Raw genomic sequence first — 22,772 nt, forward strand, 5'->3', positions numbered from 1 at the left:
CCTTATTTTTAAGCTTTGGAAAATATAATAATCGCCCCACAAGTCAAGTCAAAACAAAATACATAGAGCATAGTGGATTAAATCAGATAAAAAGATAGAAACCTTTTCTTCTCAGCATTTAACTTCCAGCAATGTCCAGTTATCGAGCACACAATAAATAGCTTTTAGCATAAACCACAGTGCATAAATTGAGCAGAAATTAGAGTGTACTTTTCCCAAATAATAGCAGAAATTAAACTGTTATGAATTTCATATAGCCATTCGCGAAACTTTGTAGTCAGACAATTTGAAAGCGGTAATTCCTAATATAGTTTAGTTATGTTGCGAGAAAGCAGCATATGCATTTTTGCTTTTTGTACAAGAAAATGCATTGTTTTCAAATGTGGAATCTACATGATAGATTTTTTTTAGAACTGCAATTTTCAAGATAAAAATTTTGAGCTCAAATTCTTTTTATAATCGTTACTGAATTATCTGAACTTCATTTGCAAATATTTCTATGTCTGTATACGTATTCTCTTCATGTCCCTTTGCAGGCTATTTAAAGCATGCTCCTTGCTATAGAAACGTGACTTTATCTGAAAACAAGTGTGCGCCTCTGTATCGACATTTAATTGAGCTGTCAGAGAATGTGGATGAGAAAAGAAATGTCGATGATGGACTCAGAAAATCTTGTTGGTAAGCTGTTTATTTTATTAATATGATTATGACTAAATAATGAACATGGTTTTACAGTTCCATAATTCAGTATTATTCATAATGAATGATCCCCTTTTAAATTAATTTATTTTTTAAATTAACAAACATAGAGTGACACTTAATATGTATTATTAAAAATTATCCAAATTTTAATTACAAATATTTCTTGTGGCTTTCATTAGTTTCAAGAAAGTCTTCAAGATGGTAATCTGATTCATACCCTACTTGTTGCGATTACTTTTTACTGCTGCCACAACAATAACAGTCTGAAGGTTTCTGGTAAAGATGCCATGAAAGAAATCTCTTGAGAGTAGCTCCCCCTCAAACAGATGCATTCATAAGATCTATTTACCTAAGATTTCTTCTATGAAATAGAGTACACTACAGTCAACTCGAAGTATTTCATTAAGAAATTTATAAATCCATTGGAAAGATAGTCGCCACTTACGAATCCTTTCAGCAGATAATGGAAGTATTTTATAACGTCAACAAAACTAACTCCGAACTGTGAAAACCAGCTGAAAACTGTCGCACTAAAAGCTTCCTTCTGTGCATTCAGCATTTTTTCTTAAACATGCTTTTCGTGAGCCATAATGATAGCAGTTTCACATTTCCCGATATTCTTTAAGATTCAGACTCCCTTCTCATTTGCTGTATATCAGAGTAAGGCACTGTTACTACCTGAAGAACTGTACTTCTCTCAGCCCTGGTCAATCACTTTGAATAATAAACTATTAGGCAAAAGTTAGTCTTATACTAATGTGACTTCGGGAAGTTTTTCTATAAAACCCAAACCTGTACATGACTGAATATTTGCCTAAATGTGTATTTGATACTAATGTGTTTTCCTTTCCTTATACACTTTTAATCGCACTGTATAATAAATAGTTCTTAAACATGGCCCTTCCAAAGTTTATGTTAGAGATTATTTAGGTGTCCTTTTCATGATGGTAAGCTGCCTTTTACGTAATCATAATATTCCAATAACTTTATCAAAAAGTCATCTTTTATTTATGGATGAGCTTCTTAAGTCTCTTCAAATATTCATAGGGTCTATTAGCTATTTTATATGGCTGTCCTTTAAAATAATAGGCGGAGAGTATGTTTTTTCAGAAAGGGTGAACTCAGAAATCGGAACTCATGAATATGAAAATTTTGTAAAAATGTTTTTACTGAAATTGTTTCTTTGTTTAAAGGATTTAGAAATCAAACACATATAACTATCACTCTTCTTATTTTCACTTGTGCCGAACTTCATAGTTTAGCATTAACTTGTCGTAAATGCGCTTAATACTCTTGCATTAGCCTATAGCGGATAGTATTATTAAGCGCATATTCTGTTTTATGGTAAAATTTTGAGTCATTTATGCAACTTTTTGCATATTATCCTAGTGTGAAAAATCTATGGCTGTAATTGTATAAAATGTCCATTGGTATGGCATGAGAAAATTTTAATCACTACGTAATTTATTGCATATTATACCTAAAGAGAAAAATAATTTGGTTGTAACTGATAACTCATTTTTAATGCACAAACATGAAACGTACATAGGTTCTTTCGCTTTTGGAGTAAACAATGAGAGAAAAATCTCCTCTAACTTCTCCAGTATTCGATCTCCTGATTTTCCGATTGCTAGCCCAACGTGCTACTACCTTTACATTACGCCATGAAGGTACGTAGTGAAGAAGAAGAAAATTCCTTATGAGTTAAAAGAATGCTTGAGACATTATAACTAAATTAACGTTTAAATAACACGTAAGATAACCGACTGAATTTTCTTCTGATCGGACTTCAAATAATATCTGATAAAATTTCACTCAGAATTCCACTTTAAAACCTAAGATCAATCTGTATCTGCGTATACCTTGCTTCCAAAAGCGGATCAAGCGGGACAACAATCTGGCGATTCAAGATTTTTCAATTAAAGAAAGGTAGCGAAACAAATTGTTTAGTCCAGTTAAGTAATATATTCGTTAATCTGCTTAGCTTATAAATAACAAACCAAGAAGGATGTGATAGATAAAAACTATACACCTTTACTTTACCTTTTCATATTTTTAGATGTTTTACTTTTCTAAAGCGATCACCTTCGGCTGCAGATAATTTTGGATTTCTGAGAAACGAACATATTCTGTTAACTTCAAAAACCTAAACTTAATTATGTTCTGGAATATTGGTCACTATCATAGTATCTTACATGAGTCATCTTAGGTTTGTGAACGCAATGAAAGGTTTCTAATACATTTTGGTTTTGATAGCATCGACGAAAATCTTTCATTGACGACTGTTAAACAAACATATGACAGCAAACCATCTGCGGTATGATTTCATTGTGTTGGAAGCCTTCGCTATTCATAAGATACATTAATGATTGTTGTAAATCCTAATGCTAACATAAAGTTTGAACTTCATCATAATCTTTTCAGTCCTCTGAGCAACTGGTTCAGTGTATCTTAAGCGTCTTTATTACACTATTTTATTTCGTTCTTGAGTAATTATATTAATAATAAGTTGAAACGTCGAACATCATTAATCAATTTAACGACATGTGTTATCTTGCATTACAAATTTCTTTCCTATTGTGTACTATTACCTGCGTCAAAAACAAAACATAATAATAATGACAAAATTCTAAAATAACGCAAACTACTGTTATTTGAATCAAAGTTTGATTGCGGGACTCAAATTTGTTTACGGGATGCTTTTGTACGATATGCGGAACTACTTAAATATTAATTCCTTGTGTAACTGAAAATATTTCTTGACCGTAGGATAGACAGTCTCCCTGACTCCGAGGAGGAAAATGCCATCACTTTAGTCTTAGTCAAAATTATGATAGCCGATGATCTGATAATCATTAATTACGCTATCAGACACAAGCAAAAATTATGGTATCAGATATTTTTGGTTCTTAAAAACTCACCAGAAAAAACGTTAATATACGTATATTATAACTAGAATGGTGTAAATTTTGTTTTCAGTTTTTCCAGTCATTTGAGGCCTTGATCTAATACGAGCCTTTAGGGTGTCGTTTTCGAGTGCTTTTAGGAAGTTAAGAGTGGTACTGTTTTTCAGAATGTAATGTATTGGTTCTGGTTTGTACTCGCACAAACACATTAGCATAAAGTTGTTCAGGAAACGTAGCACGACTGCACTCTTACCTGGTTTCCAAATATGAACTCAACTCCAACAGTTTTTACCTCTAATACGTAAAAGCTTTTTAAACCTTACGGGCCACAAAATATCATCTGGAAAAGGATGGGTTTCAGAATTTGTTTTACTGATATTTAAATTCTAAAAAACTAGTTTTGTTACGGTTTAAGAGAGACATGACTTTAGAAATAGAAAGGAAATATTTGAACGATTTTCCGGTCAATTTCTATTTTAGCGAAGTTCGTAGAGTTCAGAATCGATGAAACAAACCAAAATTTCTGAAGGTATGAAAACTTTAATGGTCAATGGATAAGAATAAGAATCAAATATAGAAGGATATAACGCAACTCTACGCCTAGTATTTCACTTTTGGATCAATTCAAACGCGTTATAAGATTGTGTCAAATGGCTATTTAAAAAACAATTCCCAGAATTCACAACAGTTAATAACACATAGCACCACATCTGAGATAACGCAAATTACTGATTTTAGCACAGACACAGACATTAAATTTTGTCTAGTGCAAGCATATGACAAAAGGTATGTAGATTACAGATACACAATAAATTCTACAATCTAAATGTGACCTACACATTTGTTTTATTTAAATTTAAAGTAGCTTTCAGTCGTTAAATTTGAAGTTTAAAAGTCACTTTTCAGAATTTTATATTTGGGCTAAGTTAGATGTTGTTTTTATTCTGTATTTTTTCAACAGTTTTTTTTTTTTTTAATTTTTTTAGACAGCTGAGGAACTATAGAAAAGCTCCAACAGCAAAAGAAATGTCTAATACCACGCAATCAGCTGTAGTAGTTAATATGCAGTAGACCCTTGCCAAAAGCATGTATTACGTCATTAACACATCTAACCCATCGCCCTTACGACAAAAGAGCGTTCACGAAATTAACTTTTCGTGAAAAATTGTGTTAAGTATAATTTAAATTGTGAAAATATAATTTAAACAAACGCGAATATTGTTGTAAATAAAAAGAAAAAGTGTAATAAGTGTAATGTGTACACCACATGACTTCTTTGTACGGAAGCGCGACTAAGGATATGTATTAAATTATACGCAATTTTCCTGCATTTCATTTAAATATATTGAATTAACAGTTAACGAATTTTAAATTAAATCTACTTCGTCGATAGAACAAAAACCGCAATAGAATAAATGCCCTCTTTAAAGTTCACTGTATTTATTTACGATAGCGACAGTTTGGCGCCAAGTTCTCTTAACAGCGTTACATCTCATTCATTTTATAACTCAGAGTGCACAAAAATTATATCATCTGAAGAATTACCACATGTTCTATTCAAATACAATAATAAATCTTAAACGATGTATAAAAGAAATTAAACAAATAAAAAAGAAACAATTTTTCCACAGATGATTCACCGCTACTTACTTAATGCGCATGCGCTACTAATTAACTCAGTCCTCACATCGCGGCCAGGCAAGTACACATAAAAATCCAAAATATTTTCATTAAAAATTGAAAGATATAGAAAAACATAAAACACCAAGTGCAGTTAAAACCATTTTTACAATTAAAATTATAGTTTCTACCCAAAAGCAAGTTATTCGGCCAGCGAGAAAGAAGCAGATTTTTCGGTGCACAAAACTGATTTTTAGTTTACTTTTGGTCTCACTCCGCAAAAAGACGCCGAAGGCATAGAAACTGACTTATTTTGTTGCGAGCGCTATGCTGAGTCAATATATGAGATAATTTAATAAGGTAAATGATAATTCCAGAATGAATAAAGCATAATTTAATTCGCAATAATGAATGAAGACGTTACTCTGTTGTTGCGTAGTTTCTCTAGATTGGCAGCAAATCCACTATTCTGCTAATTTTCAAATGTAAACAGAGATGGCTGCTATGGTAAAAAATTAGGCTTAGCCGCACTTAAACAACTTTTAAATTGTTCATAATTCTACAACTATAATGTGCAGGTTAACTAAAGGCATAAACACCTCAACTGGAAGATAAGAACAACATAATTCAATCATTCTTAAAGCAAAACATGCACAATTTACAAACATATATGAATAAAGGAACTGAGCTCACTGAGCCGAGTAACAGAGTGGATATTTATATACGTTTGGTGCTGCCGATTGCAATCAAAATGGGAGGTGCACATCTACATGTTGTAGCAGTTCTATATTACAAAATTTCAACGTTCTGAGGCTACTCGTTTTTGAGTTATGCGAGATATATACATACGCAAACGTATACTGCTCGGGGAGGAAAAAAAAAGGACAGTTCTGTATCTCCCGTTCTATTAGGCCGATTGACGATATTCGACTTACGTTTTTCATGTCTCGAAAGCGCGACTAAGGATATGTATTAGATTTATATATAGCATTGCTCTAATATAGGTATTTTGACACAAAATTGGACTTATTCTGAAATGACATGCTAATTGTTTTTCCATATTTCAATTCTGCGACTCAAATTACTCCAAACTGCCAAGTTTTGTAAAAATCGCATAAGTAGTTTTTAATTAGCTCTCAAAATTTTAGCTCCTCATTGTTCAGTTTGGTATATATTTATAAATAACTCTTTTTTTATTAAACTTATTTGATTCTTCCTTTCACATTTCGAAATTTAGGTTCATTCCAAATTCACCCATTTTTTTATGATTTATTTTTAAAATTTGTGTTTTGAAGTAATTTTTATAAATTTTTCGAAAAACATTTTGAATTATAATCTATAAAATTTTAACCATCATCCTAAAGTAAATGTATTTCTAAGCATACCTGCAAAAAATTACAGTTTTTTTATTCAAAATTTCATACTAGAATTTATCTATTGGTGGCTCGTTTTGATTGGATTGGATTATTCAACTATTTAACTCGTGGCAAAGCACACGAGGGTTATCTGCCTAAAAGGAGGGAGGACATTCTAAGGGAAACTGGCTCGTATACACATGGAAAAAACGAAAACGCCCATGCAGCTAGCCCGTTCGTGGGATTCGAACCTCGGACCGAACTACCAGTGTTCAGCGTCTTTACCGCTCGGCTGCTGGTGGGCCCAGGGCGCGTTTTGAAATTTGGCATGTTTGTTGAAAGCGATAGTAACATCAAATGTGGTTTAGGCACTTTGTTAAAATTATTTGAAAGTAGGAACGATGTGACTTTTTTCCTTTCATGCACAATGCAAAAAAAAAAAAAAAAAAAAAAAAGTAGGAATGATGTGTTTTTTTATGGTGCTGCGCAATGGAAGGGAGAGGAAAATAGGTTGCTATGTATTAAGAAGTTCGCCAAATGAATTATTCTTGACGCAAATTGAAAAAATTGACCAAGATAAATTTTTGAATTTCTCCTTAAATTTCAGAAAAAAAAATTTGCAAAATTTAATGCTTAGGCATAATTTGAGTCGTAGAATCTAAATATGGAAAAAAATTGGTATGATATTTCAGAAAAAGTCCGATTTTGTGTCAAAATACCTATGTTAGAACAGTGTTATATATAAATCTAATACATATACTAAGCCGCGCTTTCGAGACACGAAAAATGAAAGTTGAATTTCGTCAATCGGCCCTGAAGAACGGGAGATGTAGAACTGAACTCTTTTTTTACATTGTATATACGTAGGTACGTACAAGCACCATATTTCACGAAAAAAGTCTCTTCAAAATCCATTCTAAATCAGTTTTCCATTTTTTCAGGGGAAAACAGTTCTTTATTCTGTCCTTACGTACGGATGTTGCACAAAAACATTGTTAAACTGCATTCGATAGCTGTCAAAATGGATATTTTCGTTGAAATATGACACCCGAAATTTTTCGCAATTAAAATACTTCCTTTTTGCTTCGTACAAGTGTTAATTCAAAGGATTTTTATTATTGTTTCTTATCTATTGACGCAAATATTTTTTTTAAAGCTGGTTACCTTTTCTTGGGCTCACATAACTTTAAAAAGTTTTACACAAGGAAAGGACAGGGTTAACAGTGGGGGGAAGCATAACGCGTCCGTTTCTTTTTTTCATTTGGATCCATCTCCATCCAAACCAGACAGTTCCCGTTACTTTTTTAACAATTCCTTTAAATTCTTTTGAGTTAAAATACTTCATCTTTTTCATTATCACTGCCAGATCATCCACTTCTTCATTTCTCGACCAATTCTTTAACCACTTTATCTTCGATATCTGAAAATATTTCGCCGCTATTTGCTTCTACTTTGTGTGATTTTTTGGCTTTATTTTCAAGCCACTGAAATCCTTTATCTAGCTCCTGGCCATATAGCAGCAATCCTTCATTTGAATCGCGTAGGAATGAAATTTTTGCAATGGAAATTAAATGAAAGTAATTAAGATAACGCATATTTGCGAAATCGCGATCCGCAAAACCGAACCTGGCAAGGGTTTGCAGTATTGTCACTGGAACTGAGTTCTATTCATTTAAAATGAAACTGAAACAGAAACATCCCAAATTGAATTTAAAGTTAGGTAAAAAGCAACCTTACTTTGGCGTAGCTTTTGAATAAAACCCTATCGATTTCGAAGCCGTTTAGATACAAGTTCCTTTTCTTCAAAAATTAAATAAATAAATAAATAAATAAAATTAAAAAAAAATTATCCTGAAGATCACGTACCTACATCTGACCGACCCTGAAATCGATTGAGGTTTACTCAAAATACATATATACGAAACTAAGGTTGCATTTTTTTGCCTAATTTTAAGTTTCAAAAAATCATAGCCGAAGTAACGTCTCAAATTCAGGGAAGGAATAATTATAATGAAATTGCATTTTCCTTTAATATAGTCAGCAAATGTGTAACAATACTCATGAGAGTAATTTAGAAGATTATGTTTTAGAACAAATGCGACCAGAAAAATACCGAAAATTAATATCACCAACAAATAATTGCAATCAATCTCTATTTAAAGAATGAAAGCATAAAAGTCAGTGGAAAATTTCATTGCATGATATCATCGCGAAGTGCAAGAAAGAATCAATTTCTATGATATCTTCAGTACCTGAAGAGCAGACTAGAGTTCGCAGGTCACAAAAATGCAGAATTGCACAAAGTGCAGGTCACGAAAATGCGGAAATCATCGCGGGCGAAAACAACGCAAGGCGAAAACGTCGTGCTACAAAACATCGTGGGAGAAAACATCGCAGTTCTAAAACATCGTGGTACCTAAATATCGTCGTCGAAAATAAAGCGGTTCAAAAACTTCCCAGTTTAAAAACATCGTCGTCGAAAATATCGCGGTAAAAATAAAGTATCGACAAAACATCGCAGGACGATAACATCGCAGACCTGCTTTTTTCAGGCTTTAATAATTGTAAATGGATATTCCCATAATGATTTGTGAGCGCAAGATGGAAAGAAAGATAATTTTTACTTTCATATTTTTTTAACTAATAAATTTTTGCTGAAACATTAAGAAGGAAACTTAATACTTAAGACTAATCTGAAGCAGAACAAGAAATAATTTTCATTATAAGAGTATTAGATTGACAAAAGTGAAGAAAATAATCTCACAATTAGCAACTTTTTATAGATAAGATCATGCAGTTACGTAGCTTCCTTTTTCTAAACTTTTTTAGATTATACTTTTAATGAAAAATTACCAGTAAAAACTTCATAAAAAATTATTTATTAATGACCTTTGTTAGTTAACTATGTCAGTTTAAAATTCTATTAATTGATATAAGTTGCCTTAATTTTCTATGCTTAAATTTCCTTCTTACTTTTTCAGCAAAAATGTATTATAGTTAATAAAAAATATGAAAGTAAAGATTATCCTTCTTTCCATCTTGCGTTCACAAATCGTTATGGAAATCTCCATTTACAATTATTAAAACCTGAAAAAAGCATGTCTGCGATGTTATCGTCATGCGATGATTTGTAGTTACTTTATTTTTTACCACGATATTTCCACAACGATGTTTTTAAACTGCGAAATTTTTGAACCGCTTTATTTTGGACGACGATATTTTGTATCACGATGTTATAGAACTGCGATGTTTTCTCCCACGATGTTTTGTATCACGACGTTTTCGCCTTGCGTTGTTTTCTCCGCGACGTTTTCGTCCGCGATGTTTTCGGCTGTAACCGAAGGTCCCGATTGCTCAATCCAGTCTTCATTGTTTTCAAGTGCTTATCATATCATACCTAGAGATAATGCTAGCCCGGAAAATAATTTTAAAATACGTCAAGATTTCTGTATCGCTAATGCATATCGCTGTTTCCTCACAGGCAAATCAAAGAATTGTAACCCGAACCATTCATAAGACCTGGACTTTTGTTTATGTCTGAATGATGTGTAACTCTTTTAAATTTCGCTTAAAATTTTTAAAAAAGAATATTTCAAAAATTTGTTTAGCAATATTCGAACTCAAAGATTTCAAGTGTCACATATAAAGTCATTTTCGAAAGCATCATTCTAAGAGTTCTTCTAAACAGAGTAAATGTTGAGAATCAACAAAAAATAAATAAATAAATAAATAAATAAAATATTAAATGCTTCTGTCATGAAGTATCACAAACATAATTAAATTATAAAACCAAGAAATTGAAGCAAATCTTAGTAAAGTTCTAATTAACTTACAGAGTTTTTGATTACGATGGAGAAATTTCTTAAATGTGCTGTGAGGTTCTTATGTTAATGAATCGGTTATTATAATTTCGATGTTTGTTATAAGTTCTTCCTTCTGCGTTTTTCATCAGAATGCAAATTAACTTTGACGGTATTTCAGTTAAAGGTTTGGAATCTTAGAGGGGGGCGCTTTTAAAACTGGCGTCGCGCTATCAGAATTCATAGCCAACTGTATTTATGTAATAGGAATTATTCCGGCTTTTGCATTCTGTCGCTGGTCGAGGTTTTAAGACTTACGTGACGGTTAAATGTTAAAGCAACTTATAGCTTATTTTGTTGAATGTGTAATTTTAGTCATGTGGAATTTAATTTAGTATCATTGCTTAATTTACATTGCTAGAAGTGGACATTGTAACACTAATCGAGCCGTTTTATGTTTAAAGTTCAGACTAAATGAAAAGGTTATTTAAGTCTTCTCCTGTATTTATGAATTTTAAGACGCAGTGATAACTTGCTAACTTGTTTAAGGTCTCCAAGACTTTCCAGATCAACAGAAACCCTACAGGGCTCTTCGTAAATTCAAACGATCATCTATGTAAATTGTCACAAAGCACATAATTTTTCCATTCTAAACATTCTCCCGTTATGCAAATGGTTGTTTGTAAATTTAAAGATTTCGCTCCGCTGTACTAGAAGATATTTAACTTGCCCTATATATAAAGTCAGGTCGTAATTGATTAATTGCTAATTTTAACCATTCAGTCAAGAAATGTATGTCGCATTTATCATAATATTTATACAATTAATGTGTAGAGACATTAGGTTATTTTTAAAGCAAGACTGATGAAAAATGAGCAACGTCTTCTCCGGGAATCGAACCACGGTCCTCAGAAATACGCGCCCATCATGCAGACCGGCACCGAGAAGGCACGCTAAGAAGGTGGGAGAAATACCTTATATACTTCCCCTTTTAAAGGAAACCCAAATTAGGGGACCCAATTAATTTTTTTTTAATTAGGGGACCCAATCTCCAAATCCTGGGGTGTGGAGAATCATCATTCTTTTTAGTTCGGGCGCCAGTGTAGAGACATTAGGATTTTTAATAGCAATAGACTTGAAAACGAGCAACGCCATCGCCGGAAATCGAACAACGTACTTCTGGAATACGCGCCCAACCATGCAGACCATTATACCACGAAGACACGCTAAGAAGAGGAGAGAAATACCTTATAAATATTCAAATCTCTATGTAAAATAGTATTATTTTCTTACCGGAAAACGAATGCTATTCTTTTAACAAATTTTGGTCCGGTACTTTAGCTTCAGTGTAGGAATTGCATACAAAATAGCTTATCCGAAATTATCGAGAGATGTAGCTTTTCCTATTGAAGTTTATTCATGAAGCAGATAAAATAATTGGAGTGGTATCCAATTTGCATATATGAGCTTTTTTAATAATACCGAGTATTAAAAGAAGATTTCTTTAAATACTGATCCTATATATGTATTTCTGATAAATGAAAATTCTCAAAATGGAATAAAATTTTAAGGAGTTTTAAAAAGAATAAGAACATTTTGCAAATATAAAATATAAATTTTTATACAATCATTATTAAGCAAAAATTTAAATAGTAAAATACTCGTTACGCTTCAGTGATTTAAAAAGTATTTCACGCTTTTAGGTGGAAAATCCATAGATTACAAAATCATGGAGCATAATGTACATTTAATCACTATTTTATTTAATGCGGAACTAATTCTCTCTCTCTCTCGAAATCAGTTGAACTTGACTTAAATACTATTCTCTTCTTCATTTGCATTCAACGCAATTCAAAAAACGTATTCTGGTAGGGAGCTGTAAGTTGAAGCGAGATAAGGCAGGAAAAGTTCACTAAATTAAAATCACTGTTATGAAATAAAAATGTACCTTACAGGGCAGCAACAAATAGCAGTTCAAATAAATAAACTTTGCACATACTGTCTAACACAATAATCAAAACCTGTAAGTATATTGCAGATTATTTTATCCACTTGTAGCTGTGAGCTTTATAACTACATCAGATCTGTAACCGAGCTTATCTGTAGCTGTATCAGCATTGAAGCCAAATTTAATACTTGACAGTTTCGCTAAAATACCATTTATTAGCGCAAGGCGAGTTAGCCACTAGCTAGGAAGTGGGATAGCTCTTGCCACAAATATTCAGATTTCAAATATTGATACCCAAGATATTTTAGTTAGCGGTGATCTATTTCCTGAGTCTATGGAGATGAAATAGAATACAACTATGTTCACCACTCACGCATACATAGGTTATAAATTCGAAGCTGAACTTATCTACAATGTCTAAAAGCAAATAATAATATTTTAGCCGATTGTTATTTTCTATGATTTACCACTAATGTTTTACACATGAAAAGCCAAAATGATTAAGATTGCTAATCCCTTCCCCAAGCAACAGCAAAAACGTAAGAGATAAAAAAGTATCCGAAAAATGAGAAAGCCAATGTTAATTTTGAAAATGACGATAACATATCGGAAATAAAAATATAAAGTATTACTTGATCTGATACTGGATCTTTAGTTCTGAAGCCTTGCTAGACAAATAGTGAGTCTTCGCTATGTCTGAAAATAGGTTGACTGATACTTGCAAGTTTAAACAACTTTTTTTATTAAATTGAACGTTTAACAAAACAAAGTACAACTCATGTTATGTTACAGATAACCACTACCTGTAGCAAAGCAAATTAAATAAAAACAGTCAAATCAATTTAAAGGCTGATCAGTAATCTAAGACTAAACAGTTAAATAACTAAGTTACAAGCTGGCTCAAATAATTTACTGATGCGTAAGTTCAATCGGCTGAGAGAGTGTGTCCGGCGAAAACATCGAGGCAAAAACATCGTGGGAGGAAAGAAAACAAAGAGAAAACATTGCAGTTCTAAAACATTATGGTACAAAATATCGTCATTGGAAATAAAATGGTTCAAAACTTTGCAGTTTAAAAACATCGTCGTCGAAAATATGGTGATAAAAAATAAAGTACCTACAAATCATTGCATGACGATAACATCGCAAACATGCATTTTTCAGGTTTTAAAAGATGTAAATGCATTTTCGCATAGATTTGGGAGCGCAAGAAGGAAAGAGAGATATGTTTACTTTTATATTTCATATTTTTTGAATGAACTAATAAACTTTTGCTGAAAAAGTAAGAAGGAAACTTAAGCATTTAAAAATTGAAAATGAGTAGAAAATTAATGCAACTTATAGCACTTAATAGAATTTTAAATTTACATAGTTAATTAACAAAGGTCATTAATAAATTCATCTTTTTATAAAGTTTTACTCATAATTTTTCATGAAAAATAGAGCCTAAAGATGTTTAGAAAAAGGAAGCTATATAACTGCATGAGGTTACCTCTATAAAAATTGCTTAGTTAATTATCAAATTGCTCTCTTCGACGTTTGTTAGTTTGTTAATGTGATATTATTTTGGAGAAAATTGCATCTTGTTTTGTTATTTATTCTTAGAGTATAGTTAACATTTCTTGCACTTCCAAATTTCTATACGAATATGCATTTACAACTTTTAAACCCTGAAAAACGCATGTGTGCGATGTTATCGTCATGCGATGATTTTTAGGTTTTTTTTTTTTTTTTTTTTTTTTTTTTAACCACGATGTTTTCGACGACGATATTTTTAAACTGCAAAGTTTTTGAACTGTTTTGTTTTTGACGACGATATTTTATACCACCATATTTTAGAACTCCGAGATTTTCTCTTTGCTTTATTTTTTCTCCCACGATGTTTTGTACCACGACGTTTTCGCCTTGCGTTGTTTTTCCCGCGACGTTTTCGTCTGCGATGATTTCGGCTTGTAACACTGAGAGATAGCGATTATCAAGAAGTCGAGAAAAATACAGTTAGCTGGAGTTAGCAAAACTCTAACAACGCTATACGAGTGCCGGAAACTCCCACTCTCGTTCTAAGATCCAAACCCTTAGCTTAAAGGGACTACAAGGTATTACTACCTTAGGCTGACAATGCATTGATACGATAAAGAGCACAGTTTTCTTGTTTCCTTATAATAACTGGTTAGTTTAACGTAAGAAACTTACATGCTCCTTGCCTGCAACAGAAAATCACATAAGTTATATTCAGTATTAAGTTTACAACAAATCAAAACATTTTTCAGTCATCTGTATTATTAATAAAAGGTATTACTACCCTATGTTGACAGCGCATTGATACGATAAAACGTACAGTTTTCTTGTTTCCAAACTCATCTGATCTCCATAACTCTATCGATACAGTGTATGCCATTCAAACATAATCAAACACTTAATTCAGACAGGAATATCAAGCTTCTCTTGGTAAAAATATATTTACGGGTGCCCCTTGGCCAAAGTTGGCGATACATGGATACCGAGTTTGTGTAGTTCTTTAACTTGTTATTTTGACTTTGTGTAGCGGCGATTTTGGGGGCGAAAATCGACGCTACATAGAGACAAAATGACAAGTCAGAGAATTGCACAAACTCGGTATCCATGTAAACATCGGCCTATTTTCACTTAAAACATCAGAAAATTGCACAAACTTCGCATTGCGCACTCCTTTGACTTTGTCCATGTAAACATCGATTTATTTTCACTTAAAAAGTCAAAGGAGCACCCAATTCTACAATAGAGCCAAGCAAAAAATACATAATCTCAATAAACTACATTTTAAATCAAACAATAAAATAACATAAAAAAGGAAATTTATCTTATGCTCTTAAGCACTAACACAAAACAAATATCCACTTACCCTTATTTAGAAATTTGTACGTCTTCAGTCTGTGGTACACAAAATTCCTTAATAGCATCCAAAAACTTCCTAAAATTATTTGAACTAGAATCCGTATATCGGCGTCGCCACATAAATACAAAATAAGAGTTAAACATATCCTCCGTAGTGTCGATATCCTCCGACGTTCAACCATGAGCATTTCCTTCCTACAAACAGGACATTTATAATGGCTACTAAGTAAACCTTCATTTAAACACTAGTCAATTAATGTGCTCTTTTCTCCTTTCGTTCCAAATCGTACAGAAACTTCAAATTAATCTTATCACATTCAGCCATTCTACCGTCTAAACCACAAAAGAAGAAATGTACTTCCTAACCAACACACACCACAAGCCCTTACAAATCTTTCCCATCATTCAAAATTTACCGCATCCACACAACTGATTATGTCATAATAGGGTTTCCATAACATTCAACTACTCAGGTTACCATAAATGAAACAGCAACCTGGCAATAAATGAAGCAACAACTTGGCGATAATACAAGGAGCACCCTTCAATCTACTCTAACCTTTCTATTTTATTTGAATTAGTTATTTTATTATTTAGAATAAAAACCTTTTTTAATTATCCAATAATTATTCTATTTCTTAATTTCAGCGCTTTCAACGACTTCGTGCTCTGTAAGCTTATTCATGTCAGCCGAGATTGTGGACAAGAGGCAGCTGACTATCTACAACAACATTTGGATCGCATATCCAGTCCGTTGATCCATGAACATTGTGCCCACTACACCTATGCTGAGAATTCTTGTTCAACGTCAACTTCTCACTCAACCCCTACCTCTTTCACTTCTCCTTTGACACTAATGACCATTGCTGTTGGGTGCTTATTTGAACACTGGATGATTCCGCACTGAAAGACTTCTTGCAAGTTCTAATATTTAAGATATACATTAATTTAAGAAACTGTTCTGCACAGACCCGAATCGTGGTAAATAGGATTTGCCAGTCTTTTGAAAATGTCTTCTCTTCAATGAGGAAACACACCATGTGTTGCACAGTGTCGCGCTAAGACGAATAGTTTTATCGGGTACATCTTCTTAAAGTATGCTACTGCTCAAAATGTAAGCAACAAAACGATCGAATTTCGGGAATAAATTTGTCAACTATACCGAAAACAGAAAAATATTAAGTAAAAGGAAAATGCTCGGATTGTAGAATTTTTATTCTGATAGGCTAAATGAAATGAAATATTCGAACATTATGCTTTCTAAATAGACGACAGTGAACAGAATACCAAGTTTCATGACGACTGCCCTTGTGTACCAATACTTTAATCACATTTTATAGTAGTATTTCCCATTTTTAAAAAACTCTTATCGAAACTTCAGAAAAATATGTAGCGAGAGATTGTGACTTGAAGTCATTTTCCTAATATTTCTGATACAATTTTTATCTTATATATATAAAAGTCACTTAAGATCTTTGTTGTGCGGTACCCGGCACCAAGTTTTCTCTTATTAAAGTAGTCGAAAATCATTCTAGAGATTAAATTGGGATTATTCAATAAAAATGAAACTACCTACATTGATTTGCGATCCATATCAAAAGCATCAATAATCATTCTGGAGATTATATTGTGACTTGTTAGTAAAAAAGGAATTAATGCCATTGATATAAGTTTCATTTTTGAGAACGGGTAATAGGCATAAACACTTGGCCTACCTGCTACAATGCTTTCTTGTAAAGGCTACGAGACATGGATAGCGCTTATTTTGTTTTCAACGGATACTTGCAGCTTAATGCATTCATCGTGAGTGGCGAATATCAATCGGTCATTTAGCTTTCTCATCTCCGCAAAGGTTGCCAGGATGCACCACAAGACGACTGTCTCCTCTTTCCCTTCCACCAAACTTCTCGAGAGCTTCCCTTACTATCCCTCTTCTCCTACCACACAATATCCGCCTCTGTTTGATCAGTATTTTATTATTTAGTACATTATGCACTTACGAACATCTGAGCTTTCTCTGGGATTCGAGCCCATCCTCAATGATACAGCAGACAGTAGCGCTAACCACTATGCCGATCAAAGCGGATAGACACTGATAGTTGACATACCAGTCTTCCTGAAGGAGACGAAAATTTAAGAGTCATTTGTCAGCCTGTCTGTAAATTACGATGTCTTTTAAGTCGGAAAGCCATTGTGTAAGATTTCATCGCCCTTTGTGGTGCGGATCCGTGTCTTCTGAAAGTGAATTGAATCTTCTGACAGCGATTTCAAATCTGCGTATGAAATTACGCTGGTCATTGCCTTGTTTTACCATATCTGCTAGCTTCCAACCACTTCTAAATTTCCTGCAACCCTCTATCACATTTCATAATACAAATGGCTACCTTCCATTTTTCTGATATTCACATTTCGCGACTTTAAGGGGAAATCAATTTCTAAATACGCTTCGCTTGGCTTCGACTACGGAAATATTTATTCAAATCATTGCATATTTGAAATCACTATTGCATTTTAAATTACTATGAAAGCTTAAAATCTGAATATTAAATCTGAACTAGCAATTTTTCATTTGTTGCTGGTTTTTGAGCAGTAAGTATTCTAAAAATAATTATTTGAAGATGAAGAAAGTCTAAAAACGCCTGAAGTCAATGAAGAATGCGACATAAACAAACAGTTGACTCAACACAATTTTCTAATACTGGAGAAATGTTAACACAGCAAGCATCTTATAAATCTGAAACAACCTGAAATCTGAAACAACCTGAAAGCTCAACCTGAAATTTTGAGCTTTCTAAATTTTAAATATCTGGAGGGGGGAAAAACATGAAGTAGTGCAAAGTAGCATTCAATTAAAGATCCGATCATCAAATGCAAATTAAAAGATTATTTTATTCTACTACCTCAAAACCATGCATTTTAAAAACAGTAAGGTTAGTATTTTTATCAGATAAGAAGGACGAATGAGCATAAACATCCTTTTGAATTGATTACATGAGGGACTTCTGTAACATGCAATATATACTTCCAGCAAAGATTTACAAATATTAAAATAACAAATATTATACGAAATTAACAACTAAATAATTTATTATATTAATTTTTATCTTATAAAATTTCCTGATAAATAATCAAAAATTAACTTCGATATTCTTTAATATAAAATTAAAAATTTTGCCGTTTATTCAGAGCAAGTTAATGTATAAAAATATTGTAGTTGCTAAAGTAAAGATATAATAAATGTGAGATCTTTGCTAGGCATGAAATCTAAATATTGTGCTGCAGAGTTATGAGGTTTTTCTTGATGTCAGGAAACATGAAAAATGTGCAATGCTGTCGCCGCGACTCAAACACTGGACCTTTCGTATACGCGTCGAGTATGCGTCCATTTCTGAAGGCATACGGAAAGGAGGGAGAAAATACCTTAGAGTGCAATTATGATTGCACGATTATGTTTTGGATTTTGAAATGAGAAATTATCAACTCGTTATATGTGCAATAGATTAATACAAATATTCTAAAGAGAAATTGTCGCCTTTTTTTATTTAATAAATTAAACAGATGAAATTATTATTATAGTATGTATCTCTTTTTTCACACTTTTTTAATAATATAATAGGCTTTGACTTTTACAGCGACTACAGATGTAATCTAAATGTCACCCTCCAAAAACACACATTGTTTTGTATGTTTCTTAAATTCGAATTATTTTCTTCATTAACTGAGTTGGTAAGGCACATTTATACTATCTTTTTTAATGCACTTTCATGATCTTTCAAGCTCTGTTGTCTATTAGTAATAGTAAATGAAAGACCGTTGTTGCAAATGGCCTGCATGATCTACGCTGAAGTCCCACGAGTATAGGAGACCATATATTCGCAAATTTGTTGTTATTCTTAAGGACATTTTTATAGGTAAGGACCTCAGAGTACTGCGGAAGGCCGGGAGTCCATGACTATTGTAAGATGATCCTGCCTACATCTCTAAGATTTCATCTTTAAAAAGCATTAGTGTGCTGAAAATCGAATCGAGAAATTACTCATTATTAACAAAGGCTAAGACCGACAAGGACAAATCTGAGAGTTCTTTCTATAAATTTATTCATCCTATAAGAAATGTGAAAGTCCTTAGAATTTTGAGCATAAATAAAATATGGCTTTTCACAAAATTTACTGACACGGATGTGTTTCGTGTATAATCAATGAAAACTTTCTGCATCTCGAACTCAAAATTTGTACAACTCACAATATTACTGTAGCTTTTGGACTTCCACAAAAAACATAATATGACTTTCTGAATTCTCTACATAAGTTTTTTAAGATTTTATTAACTCACGTTAACTTGAAATCATATTTATTTATTATTTCATACTTCATGTAATTTAAATATCATTGTTTATATGTCAAAAGATCAAGCTAATTATTATCTCCAAATACAAGATTCATTTACCTCATTTTTAAGTTGCTATCATGATCTACCCGAAAATTGACACTGTGAAGGTTTTTCTTTAAGCTAAATTTTTGACAAGAAATTAATAATGTACATAATATGTAAATATGTAGATCTTTTTACGACTAGAGAAACAATTAAAAGGAAAACTTGACCTTTTTTTTTTTTCATTTCACTGATTTACAAAGAAAAATATATAAATACATAACTAAATGAAATTGAAAAGCAGAATTTCGTAATATGATAACATTGTAAAATGAGTGGATCTCTGTTATTGTACACAAAATTATATATTCCTGTGTAGTCTCACAAAACGAACAGGTGATGTATGCACAAAACAAGCAATTAGAATTAGACACTTGTTTTGAAGAATAAAAGTGCCTGTTTTTTTCACTAGCGGTAATTCATGAAATATTTCTCCATTGTCTCCATTGAGAACGGGAATTGAAGGGAAAAAATTCTATAAAAAACATTTATCCATTCTTCGAAAAGAGTTATATTAATATAATCTTTAAAAGCGTTTAAAATCTATTCCTTCAAAGGTGAATTATAAGGATCAATTTGCGGGCTTTATAATTCCTAATGAATATGAAGTTCGAAATATTTGAAATATTTTTTGTTAATTATTCAGTCGCTTAGTAAGATGCTTGCACTTTTAAGATTACAATAGGTTACTTCTTACATTTTTTGTGTTACTCCCAGAAAATTTATTTCATGCATGACAATTAATGAGAAGTGTATCATAAATTTCGTGAATTATAATTTTCATAGCCTGTAAATAAATTTTTTTTTATTCTATGTGCATCTGTTATTGATTGAAATACATTGCCATGGATTGCAAAATTCACGAAAGGAATTATAATTTCAAACATTAATTGCAAATTTATATTATTGGCAAAACATAAAATATCGGACAATAAAATTCTTATATGAATAATGTATATAAACATACACTTATAAACTTCTTCGTAATTCCCTTAAACAGTGTAAAAGTCATCATATGAAGTAAATTACGAATTTATAACTGCATTTGAAAAGTTTTTAGTTTTTTAAATTTTAGTCATTATGCATATTTGAAAGAAACATTAATTAGGTGAAATTTATTGTCTACAAAAAAGTATTTCAGTATCTAATATATATACTGCTCGCCACCGTAAATGCAACACCCTGAAGGAAGCATGCAAATAACATGAAATTTAAAACATGCATTAGCGGAGGTGAGGTATGCAAATGATTAGAATTTCAGCGCAGACGCGCCTGTGTCCCCACTTCAAAGTGCTATTTAAGGCTTGAGTTTTCGACGATTTCAAGTTATGAAATTGCGTTTTTCTTGTAGTTTTTCCAAAAAATCGATCAATTATGCCTCGCAGTAAACAGCGATCATCGTTTGATCAAGTATCCGAGTTCGACAGAGGAAGGATAGTGGCCTAAAGAGAGTGTGGATTATCTTTCAAGGAAATCGATAGTCGTGTTGGACGGAACCAAACAACTGTAATGCAGATATGTGACCGTTGGATGCAGGAGGGTAAGACGGACCGACATGTTCGATCGCATCCACCTCAGTGCATCACTTCAAGTGATCACAGGAATATTGTGCGCATGGCAGTGACGGATCGCTCAGTCACATCACAAACCTTAGCACAGCACATTCAGTCTGTAACGCATCATCCAGTGTCTGCGCGTACCATTCGACGCTGTTTACAGCAGAGTGGTCTGTCCCCAAGACGTCTATTGCTTCGTCTACCCTTGACGCAGAACCACAGACGTCTCCGCCGCCAATGGTGCGATGAAAGAATGATGTGGACTGCAGAATGGAATGAAATTGTCTTTAATGACGAGTCACGCTTCTGTCTGCAATACCGCGATGGTCGGATTCGAGTCTGGAGACACCGTGGAGAGAGGATGCTGAACAGCTGCGTTATGCACCACCACACTGGTCCTGCACCGGGTATTACACTGGGGCGGTATTGAATATCACTCTCGCACTCTTCTAGTATGCATTGCCGGTACTTTAAATAGCCAGCGCTACATCTCCGAGGTGTTGGAGCCAGTTGTCCTTCCTTATCTTCAGAGCTTGCCCTCAGCCATATTTCAACAGGATAATGCTCGACCACACGTGGCACGCATTGTCCAAGAGTTCTTCGTCAATCGCCAGATTGAATTGCTTCCCTGGCCGGCTCGCTCTCCGAATCTTTCGCCGATAGAAAACATGTGTCCCATGGTTGCTGAACGATTGACCCAGATTACATGCCAAGCTGCCACACTAGATCAACTCGGGAAACGTGTGGAAGCTGTTTGGTCTACTGTACCCCAAGAACACATCCAAAGTTTCTTTGAATCGATGCCGAGGAGTGTGGTAGCGGTGATCTCCAACAATGGTCGCTACTCTGGCTACTGATTCTGGAAGGAACCACACTTCACAGAAGTCTATAAATTTAATCATTTGATACTTAGTCAACATGTTATCTGCTAAATAAATTTTGTTGTGATATTCCTTGTCTTTCTTGGTGTTGCAATTTGGGTGGCCAGCAGTGTATGTATAGTAAAACCTACCTAAATCTCAAAATTATAATATAAACTATCAAAGTTCCTTAATTCCCCCTTTCTGTTCTAAATATAGTAATAATTTTGTGGTACTGCGTCATTTCTAGATCAATCTATGTCACATGGCTTGCATAACGCTGACTACGTAGCTAAGTCAGAACCTGAACTAAAAATTTCGAGAATTGAAACCTTTCTCTAAATAAGCAACTGAACAGCTGCGCACTTAAGCTTCTATCTTTCTTAAAACATAATTTCTTTGTGCCCTCCTGTTATCGCTATAGTATCAAAAATAGATATGAATAGAGTGCCAAGTAAATTGTGTCCGCAAATATCAATTGAAATAAAAAATGAATATTTAATCTTACTCGGCTTCCAAGTATCCTTTTCAATATGGATCTACATTCTACGCCATCAACATTGCTGCGTCCTTTGCATCACAATATTGCTACATCTTTTTCATCACATGTACACATCTATCTCGTACAAACACAATCTTTTCAAAAGTTATTTTTAGGACGGGTAATTTTTAATTCCGAGATACTTTTATTTCAGTATTGCACCCTCTCGCAATTTCTTC

The 22,772-nt window shown here is 33.1% G+C and overlaps 1 protein-coding gene across 2 annotated transcripts in view; it reads left to right on the forward strand.

The window, feature by feature from the left end:
- LOC118201895 (uncharacterized) overlaps window positions 1-18,773 on the forward strand; it is a 156,056-nt gene extending 137,283 nt beyond the window's left edge. For both annotated transcript variants that reach the window (XM_035374058.2, XM_035374057.2), the window contains exons 4-5: window positions 537-678; window positions 15,854-18,773. In XM_035374058.2, coding sequence (XP_035229949.1) covers window positions 537-678; window positions 15,854-16,112 — 401 coding nt within the window. In that variant the 3' untranslated portion in view covers window positions 16,113-18,773. The remainder of the gene's footprint in view (window positions 1-536; window positions 679-15,853) is intronic.
- The last annotated feature ends 3,999 nt before the right edge of the window (window positions 18,774-22,772 follow it).

The sequence above is a fragment of the Stegodyphus dumicola genome, chromosome 5 (assembly GCF_044657685.1).
Source record: "Stegodyphus dumicola isolate Sdum_Otavi_A_Nest chromosome 5, ASM4465768v1".
Classification (NCBI taxonomy): Eukaryota; Metazoa; Arthropoda; class Arachnida; order Araneae; family Eresidae; genus Stegodyphus; species Stegodyphus dumicola.